The following is a 14,258-nucleotide window of genomic DNA, read 5'->3' as shown; positions in this document are numbered from 1 at the left end:
AAAAAACAAACCCTGCTAAGTCCATCTAATAAACAAGTCTGTGAAGACACCAACGCCGTTAAGTACAGCAATAAACACGGGGCAGTTCTCCTGTTTACACCGCACGCCTGTGAGGGCACACACCCGTGATCCCAGCACTTAGGAAGCTGAAGCAGGAAGAGCGCTCAGCTAGCCAAGACCTTTAAAAGGGAGAGAGAGGACTCAGAAAAGGGGGGAGTGAAGAAAAGACTCAAAAACATGACGAGACAGACGCCTTTTCAAACCCACTGACTCAAAACGGCTAGGACCAAATGTTGACAAAGATGTGGAGCAGCTGGACCTCTTGCGTGCAGTGGGTGGGGACGCAGAATGGCACAGCCAACTTGGGCTACAGATTGGCGGTTCCCAAACAGCGAGGCCGCTCTTCATCCGCCATCCAAGTCCAACGGGTGCAGCATCATAAAAGACCTCACTAGCTGAAACAAGCCCAAGACAATGTCAGTAACAAAGTAATGTCAGTAACCTGCTAAGTGATGGGCCATGGTGGGCCCTAGACCCAGCTCTGGACAGGGCTGAAATCTCTGCACAGCACCATATGCTCTGTGTGCCAGGCCCAGGAGAGAGGAGATGGGGCTGGCGATGGACTGTGGCAGGCTGCTTGCCTAGCGTGCATCCAAGGCCACACTATACACCTAGTGACCCCAAAACTTTAAAAAAAAAAAGGCATCCAGATTATTTTTATAATTCCATTTTCTAAAACTCCTTCTACACATGAAAACACTGATAAAACCCAGAAGCCTAAGGAGCTGCTCACTTCCTGGGAATTGTTTAAGATGCTGGGGTTCGTTGGTTGGTTGGTTAATTGGTTGGTTGGGTTGGTTTTGGTTTTGACTCACTCTGTAGACCAGGCTGGCCTCAAACTCACAGACATCTGACTGCCTCTGCCTCTCAAGCGCTGGGATTTAAAGCATTTGCCACCGCCTGGCTAAGATGCTGTTTTAAGAACTGAGAGAAGGTAAAGGCAAGGGAGCCAGGAGTTCAAGGTCATAGTGAGGGCATGTGAAATCCTGTCAAAAAAAGAAAACAAAAACCATATTGGAACCATAATTAACAATCCTAGGCTAACACACACTTTTATGGTTAAAGGAAATGCATGCACACAAACGGAGGTGATCCAGGCTAACATGTGGCCCAAATTAGACATATAAGCATTATTCTTTGGGAAGAGTTGCAGGAGAAGGAAAAAAAAATCTCTAGAGATAGCAACTAAACCGACTGCAACTCCCAGCTGGCTTCATTATTCTCTTGTCCTCAATATAATAAAAACGCTCCAGCATTCATACCCAAACAATTTGGAGAAAACTTGTCCTGTATAAATTTCAAAGTAGTTAACCACCAGACCAAGCATTTTATAATCATTTCCAACTGTTAAGCTTTCCCCAAAGAACATTGTAAACACCTAAATCAAGGGTTGTGCGTTTTACATACCTAACATGGCATTCTGCAAAGTTTAGAGTAATAAGTTGAACCTCTGAACAACTAGCCATGACATGAGTTTGTGCAGTCCATTCTGAGGGTCCTGTGTTACCTGGCCTCAGCCCCCTTCACTGTGTAGGACCCTCTCTTGTTCTGACTTATCCTGCCCCACTGACCTTCACATGTTCTCTACCCCAGACCTTACCCAGGCCAGTGCCGCCACCAGCAGGCTCATCAGCCTAATGAAGTTTTCTCTATACCAGCACCCCACATCCTGAGAGACTCCTGAGTAACTTCTTCCACAGCACACTTCCCTCGAGATATTTGACAAATATGTATTATCAGCCAGGCCTAGTAGATCCTGAAATCCTGGCTACAACAGACTGGGGCAGGACGTTGGCAAGTTCAAGACCAGCCTGGGCTTGGAAAGCCTTTATTTCAGAACAAAAGATAGAAGATGGGATGGCTAACAGGTAAAGCACTTCCCTACCATACATGAGGACCCAGGGTCGGTGCCCAGTATCTATGTGTGTGCATCTGTGTGTGTGTAAATCTCTCCAGTCTCTTCAAAGAGCAAGCAGGTTGTGCACCGTGCTTTTCCAGTAACCTATTCTACCCTCTGCTATGTCCACTGTGCATACACATTTCACAGAGCGGGCCTCTCCACTATGCAACGATCCTGAGACCTACTGCTGAAATGGTCCCTCGACTTGAGTTCCTTCACCCCTCCCCAAAGCCAAATTTAGTAGGAACTGCACCCCTATCCCAGTGGCCAGAGTCCTAGTTCATCTCAAAGCTCTACACCACTCTAACACCCCAGAAATAGGTTAGGACTCCCTTCCTGCTCTCTGAAAATTATGCTCTCTTAAGAGAGGCTGTTCTCCCACAAGTCCAAGAACCAACTGCCCAGGCTTAGGAAAGCCTCACGATGCCTGGGCAGGCCAATACCTTTACAGAAATAACTTCCGGTAGTGCTCTGGGCACCAAACCATACCACATCCATCTGGTTTTTTTCAACAGGGAAAATGTAGTCCCTGTTTCAGTTGGTTTACCAACCCCTGGAATACCAACCCCAGTTGCTCACCACATAAGGAACTGCCTCCAAGTGACCAGGTGCCAAAAACAAACACAAGGGCACCAACTACAGCAGTCTACTGTTCACTCAGGAGACCCGAGGGGGCTATTTACGTCTCAGCCATGGAGCCTGTAGCTGGAGCGGATAGACAGCCAAACACACCCTGCTCCCTTGATTCATACGGGTGTTATACTGGATTTAGAAAGAATCGCTACTCTCCCTTGTGTATGCGCGAACCCTAAGGAACTGAAGGTGACATTATGTAGCAGTACTCAGTAACTGCCCACATTCCCAAGGAAGAGGCTAAAAACATGTGGAAGAGACTCTGAAGAGAAGTGAATAGAGCTCTGGGAGAAAACAGCTGCCGAGCTTGCCCCTGGCTTTGAGCTCCTGGGTTTAAGCTCCCAGAACAAAAAAAACTAAAGGGCCACACATGACAAACTACACTCTGCAGGTACTAAGTTTGAAAGAGACACTCAAAATGTTTCCAAGCAAGTCTGCATACAAACAGAGCATAATTATAGGCAGGGGATAGGTGAGAAGGGCTGGGAAGTTCAATACTCTTGAGGAACTCTAAAGAACAACCTTAGAGATGGTCAGAAGCTGTATGGGACGCCTCTAACACAACCTTAGACCCCCTCTGGCACTGGCAAAGTGCTAGTGGCCCCAGGATGCTGATACAAAGGCCATTCCACGAGGTAAATACCAGACTGGGATGATTGATCATGCACCAGTGAGCGGCCCTGAGACCCCAGTGTCTCTCAGCTCTCCTAGACAACTCTTATCCTATTAAGATATAAACTCTCAGCTGGGTAGAATTAAAGTGTTGCCTTTACTCCCAGCACTTGGGAGGCACGGGCAGACAGATCTCTGGGTTCAAAGCCAGTCTGGTCTACAGAGTGAGCTCCAGTTCAAGGACAGCCAGAGTGACACAGAGGAACCCTATTTCCCCTCTTTTCCCTCACCAAACAACAAAAAAAAACTACACTAACTAACTCATTCTAGGAGGCTGGACAGATAGCCAGCAGTTAAGAGCACTTGCTGCTCTTGCACAGGACTCATGTTCAATACCCAGCACCCACATGGAGCCTCGGCCATTTGTAACTCCAGTTCCAGGGAATCTGATGCCTTCTTGTAGCCTCCAAGGACACCATGAAGGTATGTGGTCAACAGACATGCAAGCAAACACAATACTCAAACACATAGAATAAAAAAAACTTTCTTAAATTTTTTTTCAAAGAAATTAATTCTACTGCAGTTAGAGACCAGCCTTTTTTCCGGGGGGTGGGGGGGGAGGAATCAATTCTCACCCAGGCTGCTCACAACAGCCTGTAACTCCAGCTCCAAGGAATGTGAGACCCTCTTCTGGCCTCCGCACGGCAAACACAATAGGCACACACACGCCACTTTAAAAATAAAGTGTAAAAAAAATGAATTCTAAGGCAAGGGCTGCAGGTCTATGATGGAGTACTTGCTTAGTATGCCTGGGCCCTAAGTTGGATTCCCCTGAACCAGCCCCTTCAAAAGAAACAAATTCCAGTTATCTAGCAAGACCTCGACTACCACAGCACTAGACCAACTATGCTAACTGTTGGTCACAGCAGCCCAAAATCCAAAATTTCCTGTTCTAAATGCCCCCTCCCCCCGCCTGCTATTGTTTAAGGGGCACCCTTCCTCCATGTCATGAAGTTACTGGGGCAGCAATTTATCTTTGGGTAGCTAATTGGTCTATAAACCGCAGTGCAGCAGTCTCTCCCTCCAAATACTCTCCAATATGAGAGATGGAATTCTGGTCAGCTCGCTCTCCTTACAATAGCAAGTCCTACAAATTATTAAGTCCAGGTGAGAACAAGACTCTCCGATACAAAGGACTACAGAGCCTGTAACTACCACTAGAAACATGAAGTTTGACTCAGAAAGTAGGCTCGGCTTTATTTCATTCTGACTCACTTATGAAAGTCAAGGGTAAACGCTGATTTTCTCCCCGCTTCCTTCTTATCAAAGTTTTTAGAGTAAGAAAATATTTGATTTCCCTCCGCCCTAAATAACCCAGAGGAGGCCAGGCCCCAAACTAATGGTATTGGAAGTTCTCTAGGCCCACGAGTCTGTGTCCAACACCTACAAACTTCGACAGAACTGGAGATTATACAACCTTGGATCCCAGAGCAGAAGACTCCACTAGAATAATCTACTCTGGAGACAATGACATCATGTGAGCAACCACCCAGGAAGCTAACTGGGAGAAGTGAAGGGTAAAGTCTTGAAAGCCAACACACATGACCACCTCTCAACCTTCGTCAAAAGAAGAAAAAGCATCACCCACTGACAAATGGCTACTTTAAATAGGAAAAAATGAGAATTGTCATGGAAGGGGTCACTCTGCAATTGAAACCACCACTACCCAACTCCAAGACCATCGCGTGGACTCGCACTCCCTGGAGACTGCACACTAGAGGGGATGCCTCCTAAGCCCAGCTGCTGGAACTTCAATGGAAACGTGCAGCGGGACAAAAGCCCAGCCGTAGCTCTGCCCCCTGCAACTTACGACGGGCACACTGGGCATCGGGAGTCGCACAAAGCCGCCCGACTTATGACAGCCACAAGTGGCCGGACACCGGGGGCTCCGTGGGCCAGCGCCACGGTGGGCGCATCCTCCTGCGCCGCCGCGGCCACCACGCGGGCAACTTTCCCGCGGGGGCGGGGCGGGGCGGCGGTCTGCGTGTCCCCGGAGCCCTGCGCCTGCCACGCAGGACACCCACCTGCACAAGGCGTCCAAGTCCACGGCCTGGGCCTGCGCGGAGCCCGCGGCCGCCACGAGCAGCAGCAGCAGGAGCGGCAGCAGGAGCGCGACGCGCGGCCCGGAGGGCACGGGTCCCGGCAGAACGGCCCGCATCGCGTGTGGCGTGGGGCTCACGGCGGCTGGCCGTTCCGAGCCGCGCCTGGGACACGATCGCGCCGCAACAGCGGAGTCGAAGCTGCAACGGGAGCTGGAGGGAGAAAGAGGAGAGAGAGCCGGAGCCAGGGGGGAGTGAGATGAGGAGGCGCTCCGTGGCCGTCCCCAAAGCGTCACGTGACCGGAGTCGGCCCGCCCCTGCCCCGCCTCCTGTCACGTGACGTTCTCGTTCAGGTGCTCTCCGCCCAGCCCCGGGTCACATGAGCATCGCAAGCGCGCGGGACAGGAAGTGTTGTGGGCCGGGCACGAGCGCCAGGTACCTACTCGAAGCCTGGCAACCCCAGGGTTTGGTCACGCGCAGCGAGGGGTGACGCCTCAGAGCCCAGACCTCAGTTTCCCCGTCCAGCACCCTGGTTGCGTCTGCGCTTGGGCGCTTCCTAACTCTCTTTTTCAACCGAGACCAGTACGGTGGCCGAGATGGAGTTAGGTGGAAAGGCCCAGGTTGATTCTTAGTGTTGCAAGTTGATTCAGAGTTAACAGGTCAGCTTTTCTAGAATCCTGCGTGGGAGTTTCCGACTGGTGCCGGGAGGGCCTCACAGGAGCTCTGTGGAAGTGTGATTTCCCAAGCAGGGCTTTCTGCAGCAAGTCAGGCGACCGTGATGAACTAATATGCAGTGTACAGAAAACCAAAGTGTAACAAGCAAATCACACACACACACACACACACACACACACACACACACACACATACACACAAAACTTTTGGTGTGAAACTGCTGCCTATGTAGCTCAGACAGGACTGGAGTTCGGATCCTTCCGAATGCTGGGTTTACAAGCGTGTTCCACCACCTCTGTTAACAAAGTTTTATTGTTCTGTAAAGATCTATGCAGCACCCATATTATGTAAGGCGGTGACCTAGTGAAAGTAAAATAAATATGTGGCTTAGGAAATGGCTCCGTCTGTAATGTGCTCCAGAAGCATGAGGCCTGAACTCAAGTCCCGGCACCCATATAATAAAGTCTGTAGCTGCAAACCCCTGGAACCTCTGTGGGGAGGCAGGGATGAGGGGGATCTCCGATGTTTGCTGGCCAGCCAGTCTAGCTGAATCTAGCCAGGTCCGGGTACTGTCTCGAAGAGATGGAAAAGTAAACAAAACCTCTGGCCTCCAAGGGAGTTTGCAAGCATACACACAGGAAAGAATAAGGTAATTCTACTGCGTGTGGTAGCATGTACCTTTAATCCCAACAGTTCGAAGGCTGTTACATGAAGACTAGTCATTGCTACATATGAGACCCTGACACACACCTCAGAGAGAGAGAGAGAGAGAGAGAGAGAGAGAGAGAGAGAGAGAGAGAAATTGATTGATTCGCTATACTGAATAGCCCAGAGCTCCCTAGATGTCTACTGTTGTCAAGAAATCAAGAAGAGGTGACTGGGCGGGAAGACAATCCGGGACTGTGACACCAGGGTTGATCAAATGATCTAGCTAGCTAGACGGATATTCCATTCCTTCACTCCACGTGCGTCCCTCCAGGAGCTGCCTGCTGGAAGAAGGACCAATTGTGGGTCCTGGGTACAGGAGTAATCTTCTGATAAAAGTGGGAGTTCATGTTTGCCTTCACGTTAGAACTACTGCAGGCAAGAGTTATTGAAAAAAAAAAAAGAAGAAGAAGAAAGAAATGAAGAGTTAACTATGAACCAGAATGTTTACCTCTACTCAAAGTATCACCCCCAAAATACATTTTCTTTTGATGACTTGGAAATGGAGCACCCGTAAACCAAGCCCTTGATGAAGTCTATGTCCCCAGGTGGTGGCACTACTGAGAGATGATTAAGTCATGACCTAATCAATGAAGTAATCCATTCATGTATTCATGATCTGATGGTGTCTCCTAGTTAGCTTCAGCTCTCGATGTGACACAGCCCAGAGCTGTCAGAGGGAGACTGCCCCATGGGCATGTCTTTGGAACATTTTCTTGATCAAAAATTGTTAGACAAGGGCACAGCCCACTGTGAGCAGTACCATCCCCTAGACAGGGAGTTGTGGACTGTATAAGAAAGCAAGCTAGGCAGAAGCTAGGGAGAGCAAGCTGGGACGCAGTATTCTTCCGTGGTCTCTGCTTCAGTTCCTGTCTCAGACCTGCCTTGAGTTCCTGTCCTGATTTTTCTCAGTGATGGACTGTGACTTGATATGTAAGCCATTGTAACCCTTTCCTCCCCGAGTTGCTTCATGGAAGCTGGTATCACAAGTTTTGGGAGAGGGGAGGGAAAAAAAAACACTTTCCTCCCCAAGTTGCTTCATGGAAGCTGGTATCACAAGTTTTGGGAGAGGGGAGGGAAAAAAAACACTTCAAGAAGCAGGTAAATCTGCTTCTTGAAGTGATGACATGAAAATTTCAGTGAAGCTGAGTTTTAAAGCACAGAGTCACCTCACAGGTACAGGATGAATGCGTCAAAAAATATTCCTTAAGTTTTTAAAGTAAGAACTGAGAACATGTTCAAACCGGCTCAAAGCAAATTAAAAAAAAAAAATCTAACACAGAAAATGGAAAGTTGAGAATGAAGAAAAAGAATTAGCCAATGGACGAAGAGTTGGTTAAAAATCAAATACTTATCTGACTCAGACACAACTTGAATTTCTCACGTCAAACAATTGAATTATTACCAACAATATTCTACAACTTACAGAGTTGTAAAATACCTAATGATGATGAAAAACACAGATAGATTCAAGGGACGGGTCCCCTTCTCGTACCATAGTTTCAGTTCTCCATAGACCATGACATATTAAAAAGACTAAACGTAAAGAATTAATGATTTGTAAGCGTTCAATATCCTATTAATGTATTATTACCATTGTTATAGTGTGTATGGGAGTCTTGTGCTTTTATTGCCCGTTTTATAAAATAAACTCAGCGGCTGGAGACAGAGCTAGAGATTGAAAAGCACCTATGCTTGCAGAGGACCCAGTTTCAGCTTGCAGCAGGTGGCTCACAATCACTGGTAACTTCAGTTTCAGGGTATCTAACGCCCTCTTCTGGCCCCTGTGGGAACCAGGCACACATATGGTACACATAAACACTCATACACATACACTCATACACTTTTGTAAATTTTTTTAAAGTCTTTATAAACTGTCATAGGTATTTATTGGTAAAAAACACACATACACACAAACATGCATAGACACACACACACACACACACACACACAGTTGTTTCATGTAAGCACTAGGGTTTGCAATGTAGCCCCTGGAAATAAGGGATTGAAAATCCAAAAGGATTTATTCAATAATACCTAGCTTTCCATTGAAGCTCACACACACACACACAATTGTGTGTGTGTGTGTGTGTGTGTGTGTGTGTGTGTGTGTGTGTGGTGCTAAAGATGGAACCCAAGACCTTGACTCTCACCAGGCAAGAGGCTTTCTCTACACTTACTCACTTTATATCCCCAGCCCTAACCAAAAATACTTTGATCTATTTCAGTCTTTCACAATGCTCTTATACAATTCGTAAATTCGTACCATGACTTATGTGGCATCCTTACCGAGAAGTTCATTTTAACTTCCTGAACAGATCTAGAACAAATCCACATAGCGAAGCACTATTGACAAAAACTGAACAGAAGGATCCCAAACTGTCAATGCTCAGAAAACCTCCACCGCCCTCCCTCGAAAGCAAGACGCTGTCCTAGAGCAGTGGGTCATGCTGTGGCCTGTGGGTCTGATCAGACCACACAACTATTCTGTGAATATTTTTGTTGGGATGGAGCCATCCCCATTGCTTCTGCATTGGGCTGGCTGCTTTTGCCTACATTAGCAGAGATAATAGAAACCATGGCCTGGAGAGCCTGAAGTATCTACATTTAACCATGACCCTCACCAGAAAACTCACCCAACACCTCTTTGAGGTTACCAGTTCCCGGTACCCAGAGTGTTGTCTCTAAACCAGCAGTTCGGGTGTCGTCTGCCAGCCTGTTAGAACTCTCAGTTCTAGAGGGCTAGAGAGATAGCTCAGTCGTTAAGCATGCTTCATGCCCTTACAGAGGACCTGAGTTGGGTTCCTGGCACCCAGGTTAAGTGGCTTGCAACCACCTACAACTCCAGCTCCATGGGATGGCACCCTCTTTCAGACCCTGCTAGCAGCTTCGCTCACATATGCACAGACACGCAAGCATATTCACATAATCTTAATTACTTTTTGGAAATAGATTTATGCTATGAAGCTCTTACTGGCCTATAACCTGCTACGGAGACCAAGCCGATTTTGAACTCAGATTGTCCAGCCTCTGCCTCCCAAATGGTGAGATTAAAGGTGTGTACCACCACACGTTGGCCAAAGCTAAGTATTTTCTTGAGAAAGAGGAAAACACTAACTTAAGTATATTCTTATAACCCCAGTACTCCTTGGGTACAGCTAGGTCAAGAGTTCAAAGCCAATACAGGATATGTAGTAAGACCCTGTCTAAAAAATCTGGAGATGAGTCCAGAAATTAATCTGTGCTAGAGACTGAACCCAAGGCCTAGTATATGCTGAATAGGCAAACTCTCATTAACTCACGCTGCCATTGTCTCTCAGAGCCAACATTCACCCTGAACTCGCTGTGCAGCAAACATGGCTTTGGCCCTGAATGCTGTACCCTATGCTCGCATTCCAAGTGCTGGGAATACAAGAGACATCACACCTGGCTCCAGGGAGCTGTTGCACACGGGAAAATTTAAAAAAGACTGTTGAGAATTTTAAGGAAGACTAAAGGGATGAGACAATAAAAGACAACGCAGGGTCCTCACTTGGAGCCTGGTACTGAAATGGATACATTTTAGTATAATTTGTTAGGCATAGTAAGTAATTCCAGCTCTGGAGCAAGCAGTTGGCTCAGACATTTAAAATCATCTTCAACTACCTAGCATACTCCAGGCCGGCCTGCACTATAGGAGAGCCGATATTTAAAATTAAAAGTATTATTTTTTAAAAGCAAGGTAAACAAACAAAAAATTAGAAATGTCACACATGGTGGTACATCACTATAATCCCAACACTTGGGAGGCACAGGCTGGCAGATCTGAGCTTGAGGCTGGGCTGATCTACAGAGTGAATTCCAGGACAGGGCAGACTGGACTACACAGAGAAACTCTATCTCAAAGCCAAGAAAAAAAAAAAAAAGAAAAGAAAGAGAAATCAAAGAAACACTATCTCTCAGAAGTCTAGAAGATGTACACAAGACTCTCTTTGATGGCTTAAACTATGTCCCCTTGTAGACATGTAAGAGCCCTCAGCCTTCTGCAGAATGCGTGTGTATTTGAAAATAGAGTTAGGGATGGATTAGCCAAGATAGTCAATATGCCTAGTGTTTTATAAGAAGTAGGCAAGAGGGGTTGGGGATTTAGCTCAGTGGTAGAGCGCTTGCCTGGCAAGCGCAAGGCCCTGGGTTCGGTCCTCAGCTCAAAAAAAAAAGAAGTAGGCAAGAGACAGACTCAATGAGAACAACACAAGGATGTCACTCAAGGGGAGGGGCGACGCCTCTGCGAGCCAAAGGACTGCCTCAGATCACTGGTAACACAAGAAACTCAGAGAATGGCATGGGATCAACATCTCCCAAACCTAAGCAAGAGCCAGAGACTGCCGCCACCTTCATTTTGGACTTCTGACCTCCAAAAGCCTGAGGAAGTACTTAGTAGACCTCCCCTTCCCTTGATACTTGGCTATCACCACCTAGGACACAAACAGGCTCAGAATCCAGGTGGCTTGGCCACTGTATCATTATGTTGGCTCATCTTTCTGTCCCTGCTGTCTTGGCCTGATGCTAGAACCACAGCTCAAGTGGCAGATCACCTCTGTTTCCTGGGGGGGGGGGGGGGTGCAGTAATAGGTCAGGCAAAGCTAACCCTTGCCTTGTGGAACGCTAAAGCCCCAAGCTGTCAAACTGACAGTGTCCAGAGTACCTTGTGAATCTCTCAGATAGAGGCTTAAAGAAAATTCCAGACACTTTCCAGAACACACAGGAAGAACCTGATTGTACGAAGATTCTGGGAGTGCTTTTCCATTCCTTCCATTGTCCCTTGCTTTCAGTGATAAATGAACTGTTTTTCTTTTTTCAAAACTCAACTGGAGGTCCTATGGCCTAGCTCAGTGGTACAATACTTGCCTAGCTTTGTGTAAGGTTCTGGGTCCAATGCCCAGCTTTGCAAAAAAAAAAAAAATGTAATAGATAACATTTCATTAATGTTAGTGTGTGGGTTGACATATTGGTATTTAGCTATGCAGAAAAAAACCTCTGTATTCTTAGGAGATACACACTGAGCATGAGCGTTTTCAATGTTGGCAACTTTCGAATGCTTTGGGAAGCAGAAAGCTGATCTTAAAAATGCTTCAGTCGATGAAACTGTTATTGGTGACCTTGTACTGTGGTATAACCTTTTCTGAAGCTTTGACTTTATTTTCTTTCAAAATGAGAAGTCGAGAATGAGAAGAAACAAATCTCAGATAGCTTTGGAGATGAGCCCAGGAGAGCAGGTTGAAAATACAGAGAAAGGACGCGGAAGGCGGTTGAAAGTCACCGGCCAAACAAGCCACGGAAGACCTGCCTTTTATACAAGGTCTTTAGAGAAGTCACGTGGGAATAGAGAGAAACTATTTTTGGCTGAAAATGGTGCTAAATCCTGAGCTTATAAAGCATAATCCCTTCCTCAAGCCGATCAGGTTCAGATGATAGTTCATTTAATATAAATTTGGGGGGAGATGTCTTCTAGTCGTTCTCAGAGGCTCTAGTTCTTTAAGAACGGTGCGTGTTATTAGTCATAAGATGGAAATGCTGGCAGGTGACAGCAGTACACGCTCTGTCAAAGCCACTCTGATACCCCCTGCTCCTTAACAGTGGCCCATTGGCCTGGGCCCTTTTGTTCTCCTCATTCACGAAGCATGAGCAACTCACACTCGAAGAAGCGTGAAACAGAAAACAGAAAACAGAAAACAGTTTTCTGTAGCTCACCAACTGCCCCTTCTCAGAGAGACCCAGAAGTTCCTGAGCTGGATCTACACACACCTCTTTAATCCTAGAATTCCAAAGGCAGAGGCATTCAGATCTCTGAGAGTTCAAGGCCAGCCTAATCTACATATCGAGAGTCAGGCTTGCCAGGGCAACAAAGCCACACCCTGGCAGAAAAAAAAAAGAAGAAAAGAAAGTTGAAGTGGAAACTTCTAGTTTCTGTGGAAAGTTAATGATGTCAAATGATGGCTTGCTGGGGCACACAGGTGAAAGGCTGTCTTGCTGAAGCAAACACGTACGTGAAAGAATGTTTTCCTCAAGCAGAGACAACACGTGAAAGGGCCCTTGATGAAGGAGTACACTAGGACCCCACGGACAGTGGGAGACAGCACTGAGCGTTGGTTTGGTTTGCTCCGCTTCGCCGTTCTTCACTACAGATACACATGTATTGGTTCGCCTTACATAGCATTGTTGAGCTCGACTTGTGATAACACTGCCATGGAGAGAAATGTGCCCAAGAACTGCTTGGGAGGTTCCTGGCCACCTCCAGCCAGTCAGTGAGCCTGGTGGTTTCTTCAGGATTGAACTACAGCTGCCTGGTGTCTGCTGCTGAAAGGACTGGACTGGAGCTGCTGGTTCGTGCCTGGTGTCTGCCTGCCTAGAGGACTGCTCTGCAGCTGCTGAGTCCTATTTGGTGTTTGCTGTGAGACTGAACTGCTGCCCAAGAAGATCAAGCACACACACACACACACACACACACACACACACACACACACACACACACTATTGCTGAACAGGTCCACTTCTCCCATATCCTAATAACTTTTCTCCACCACTACCGCTGCTGGGTGGTGGGCTAGAGGAGTGGTTGAACCCTTATTAAAAGTAGATTGCCACACACTAATGCCTACAGAAAGTTGAGAGAGACTCAAAGTCAAGAGAGAGGTGGTCACTGTGATACAGACTCATCTTGTTGCAGGATTGACTGAAAACTGCTTCATTCAAAGGACCAGGGTCAGCCTGGTATTGTAGACACTCCTGTAATCTCAGTCCCTGAACTCCCAAAGCGGAGGCAAGAGGACTGCCCTGAAATCAAGGTCATCTGTGCTTACAGTGAGTTCCAGACCAGACTATGCTATGGTATGAAACTGTCTCAAAACAATAACTAGGTATGGCAGCCTATGCTCTAACCCCAGGAGGGACGTGGAAGCAGGAGGCTCAGAAATTCAGGATTATCCTTTGGTACACAGTGAGTCAGAAGCCAGCATGAGACCCCATCTTTGAACAGAGAGAGGAGCTGGGTGTGGCGGTCCATGCCTTTTAATTCTAGCACTTAGGAGCCAGAGGCAGTCAGATCTCCGAGTTTAAGACTCCTCACCTGGACTACACTGAGAGTAGGGTCACGCAGTGCGACACTGTCTCAGAGTACTAAGACTCTTTGTGTGTGAAGGGGCCATGGTGTAGTTACAGTGGTCAGAGAATGACTTTCAGCAGTCAGTTCTCTCCCTCCACTGTGGCTTCCTCAGATCAAGTTATGTGACTTTTATTGGCTTATGCATTCTGTCAGCCCCAGACAGTCAGAATTTGTAGTGAGAACTTTGATTTCATTAAAACCCAGTTATGTGGATATTTTTGTTTTAATCCCAGGTGTGGTATATGGGGCTGCTTCACATCGTCCACAGATGCTGAAGTGCTGTAGGGGTGGTGTGCGTTTTTTGCCAGCTGGACGTAGTTGGTTGGAATTCTGGAGGCTCTTGAGAGGGCATAAATGCCAGAGCCCCAAGAGAGCCTGTGATGGCTGCTGCTTCGTTGTATTAGCTGTTTTACTGGATTGGAGATCATCCTGA

General features: G+C 47.1%; 1 protein-coding gene and 1 long non-coding RNA gene across 2 annotated transcripts in view; one reads left to right on the top strand and one right to left on the bottom strand.

Annotated features, from left to right (window-relative positions):
• Positions 1 to 5,518, bottom strand: part of Igf2r (insulin-like growth factor 2 receptor) — an 88,411-nt gene extending 82,893 nt beyond the window's left edge. The window contains 1 exon segment of the mRNA NM_012756.2: positions 5,290 to 5,518. Coding sequence (NP_036888.2) covers positions 5,290 to 5,423 — 134 coding nt within the window. The 5' untranslated portion in view covers positions 5,424 to 5,518.
• LOC134482693 (uncharacterized) overlaps positions 1 to 14,258 on the top strand; it is a 79,430-nt gene that overhangs the window by 24,379 nt on the left and 40,793 nt on the right. The window lies entirely within an intron of this gene.

Source organism: Rattus norvegicus, chromosome 1, assembly GCF_021556685.1.
Source record: "Rattus norvegicus strain SHRSP/BbbUtx chromosome 1, alternate assembly SHRSP_T2T, whole genome shotgun sequence".
Lineage (NCBI taxonomy): Eukaryota > Metazoa > Chordata > Mammalia > Rodentia > Muridae > Rattus > Rattus norvegicus.
Note: the sequence above shows the minus strand (reverse complement) of the source record. Positions and strands in the feature narration are given on the sequence as shown.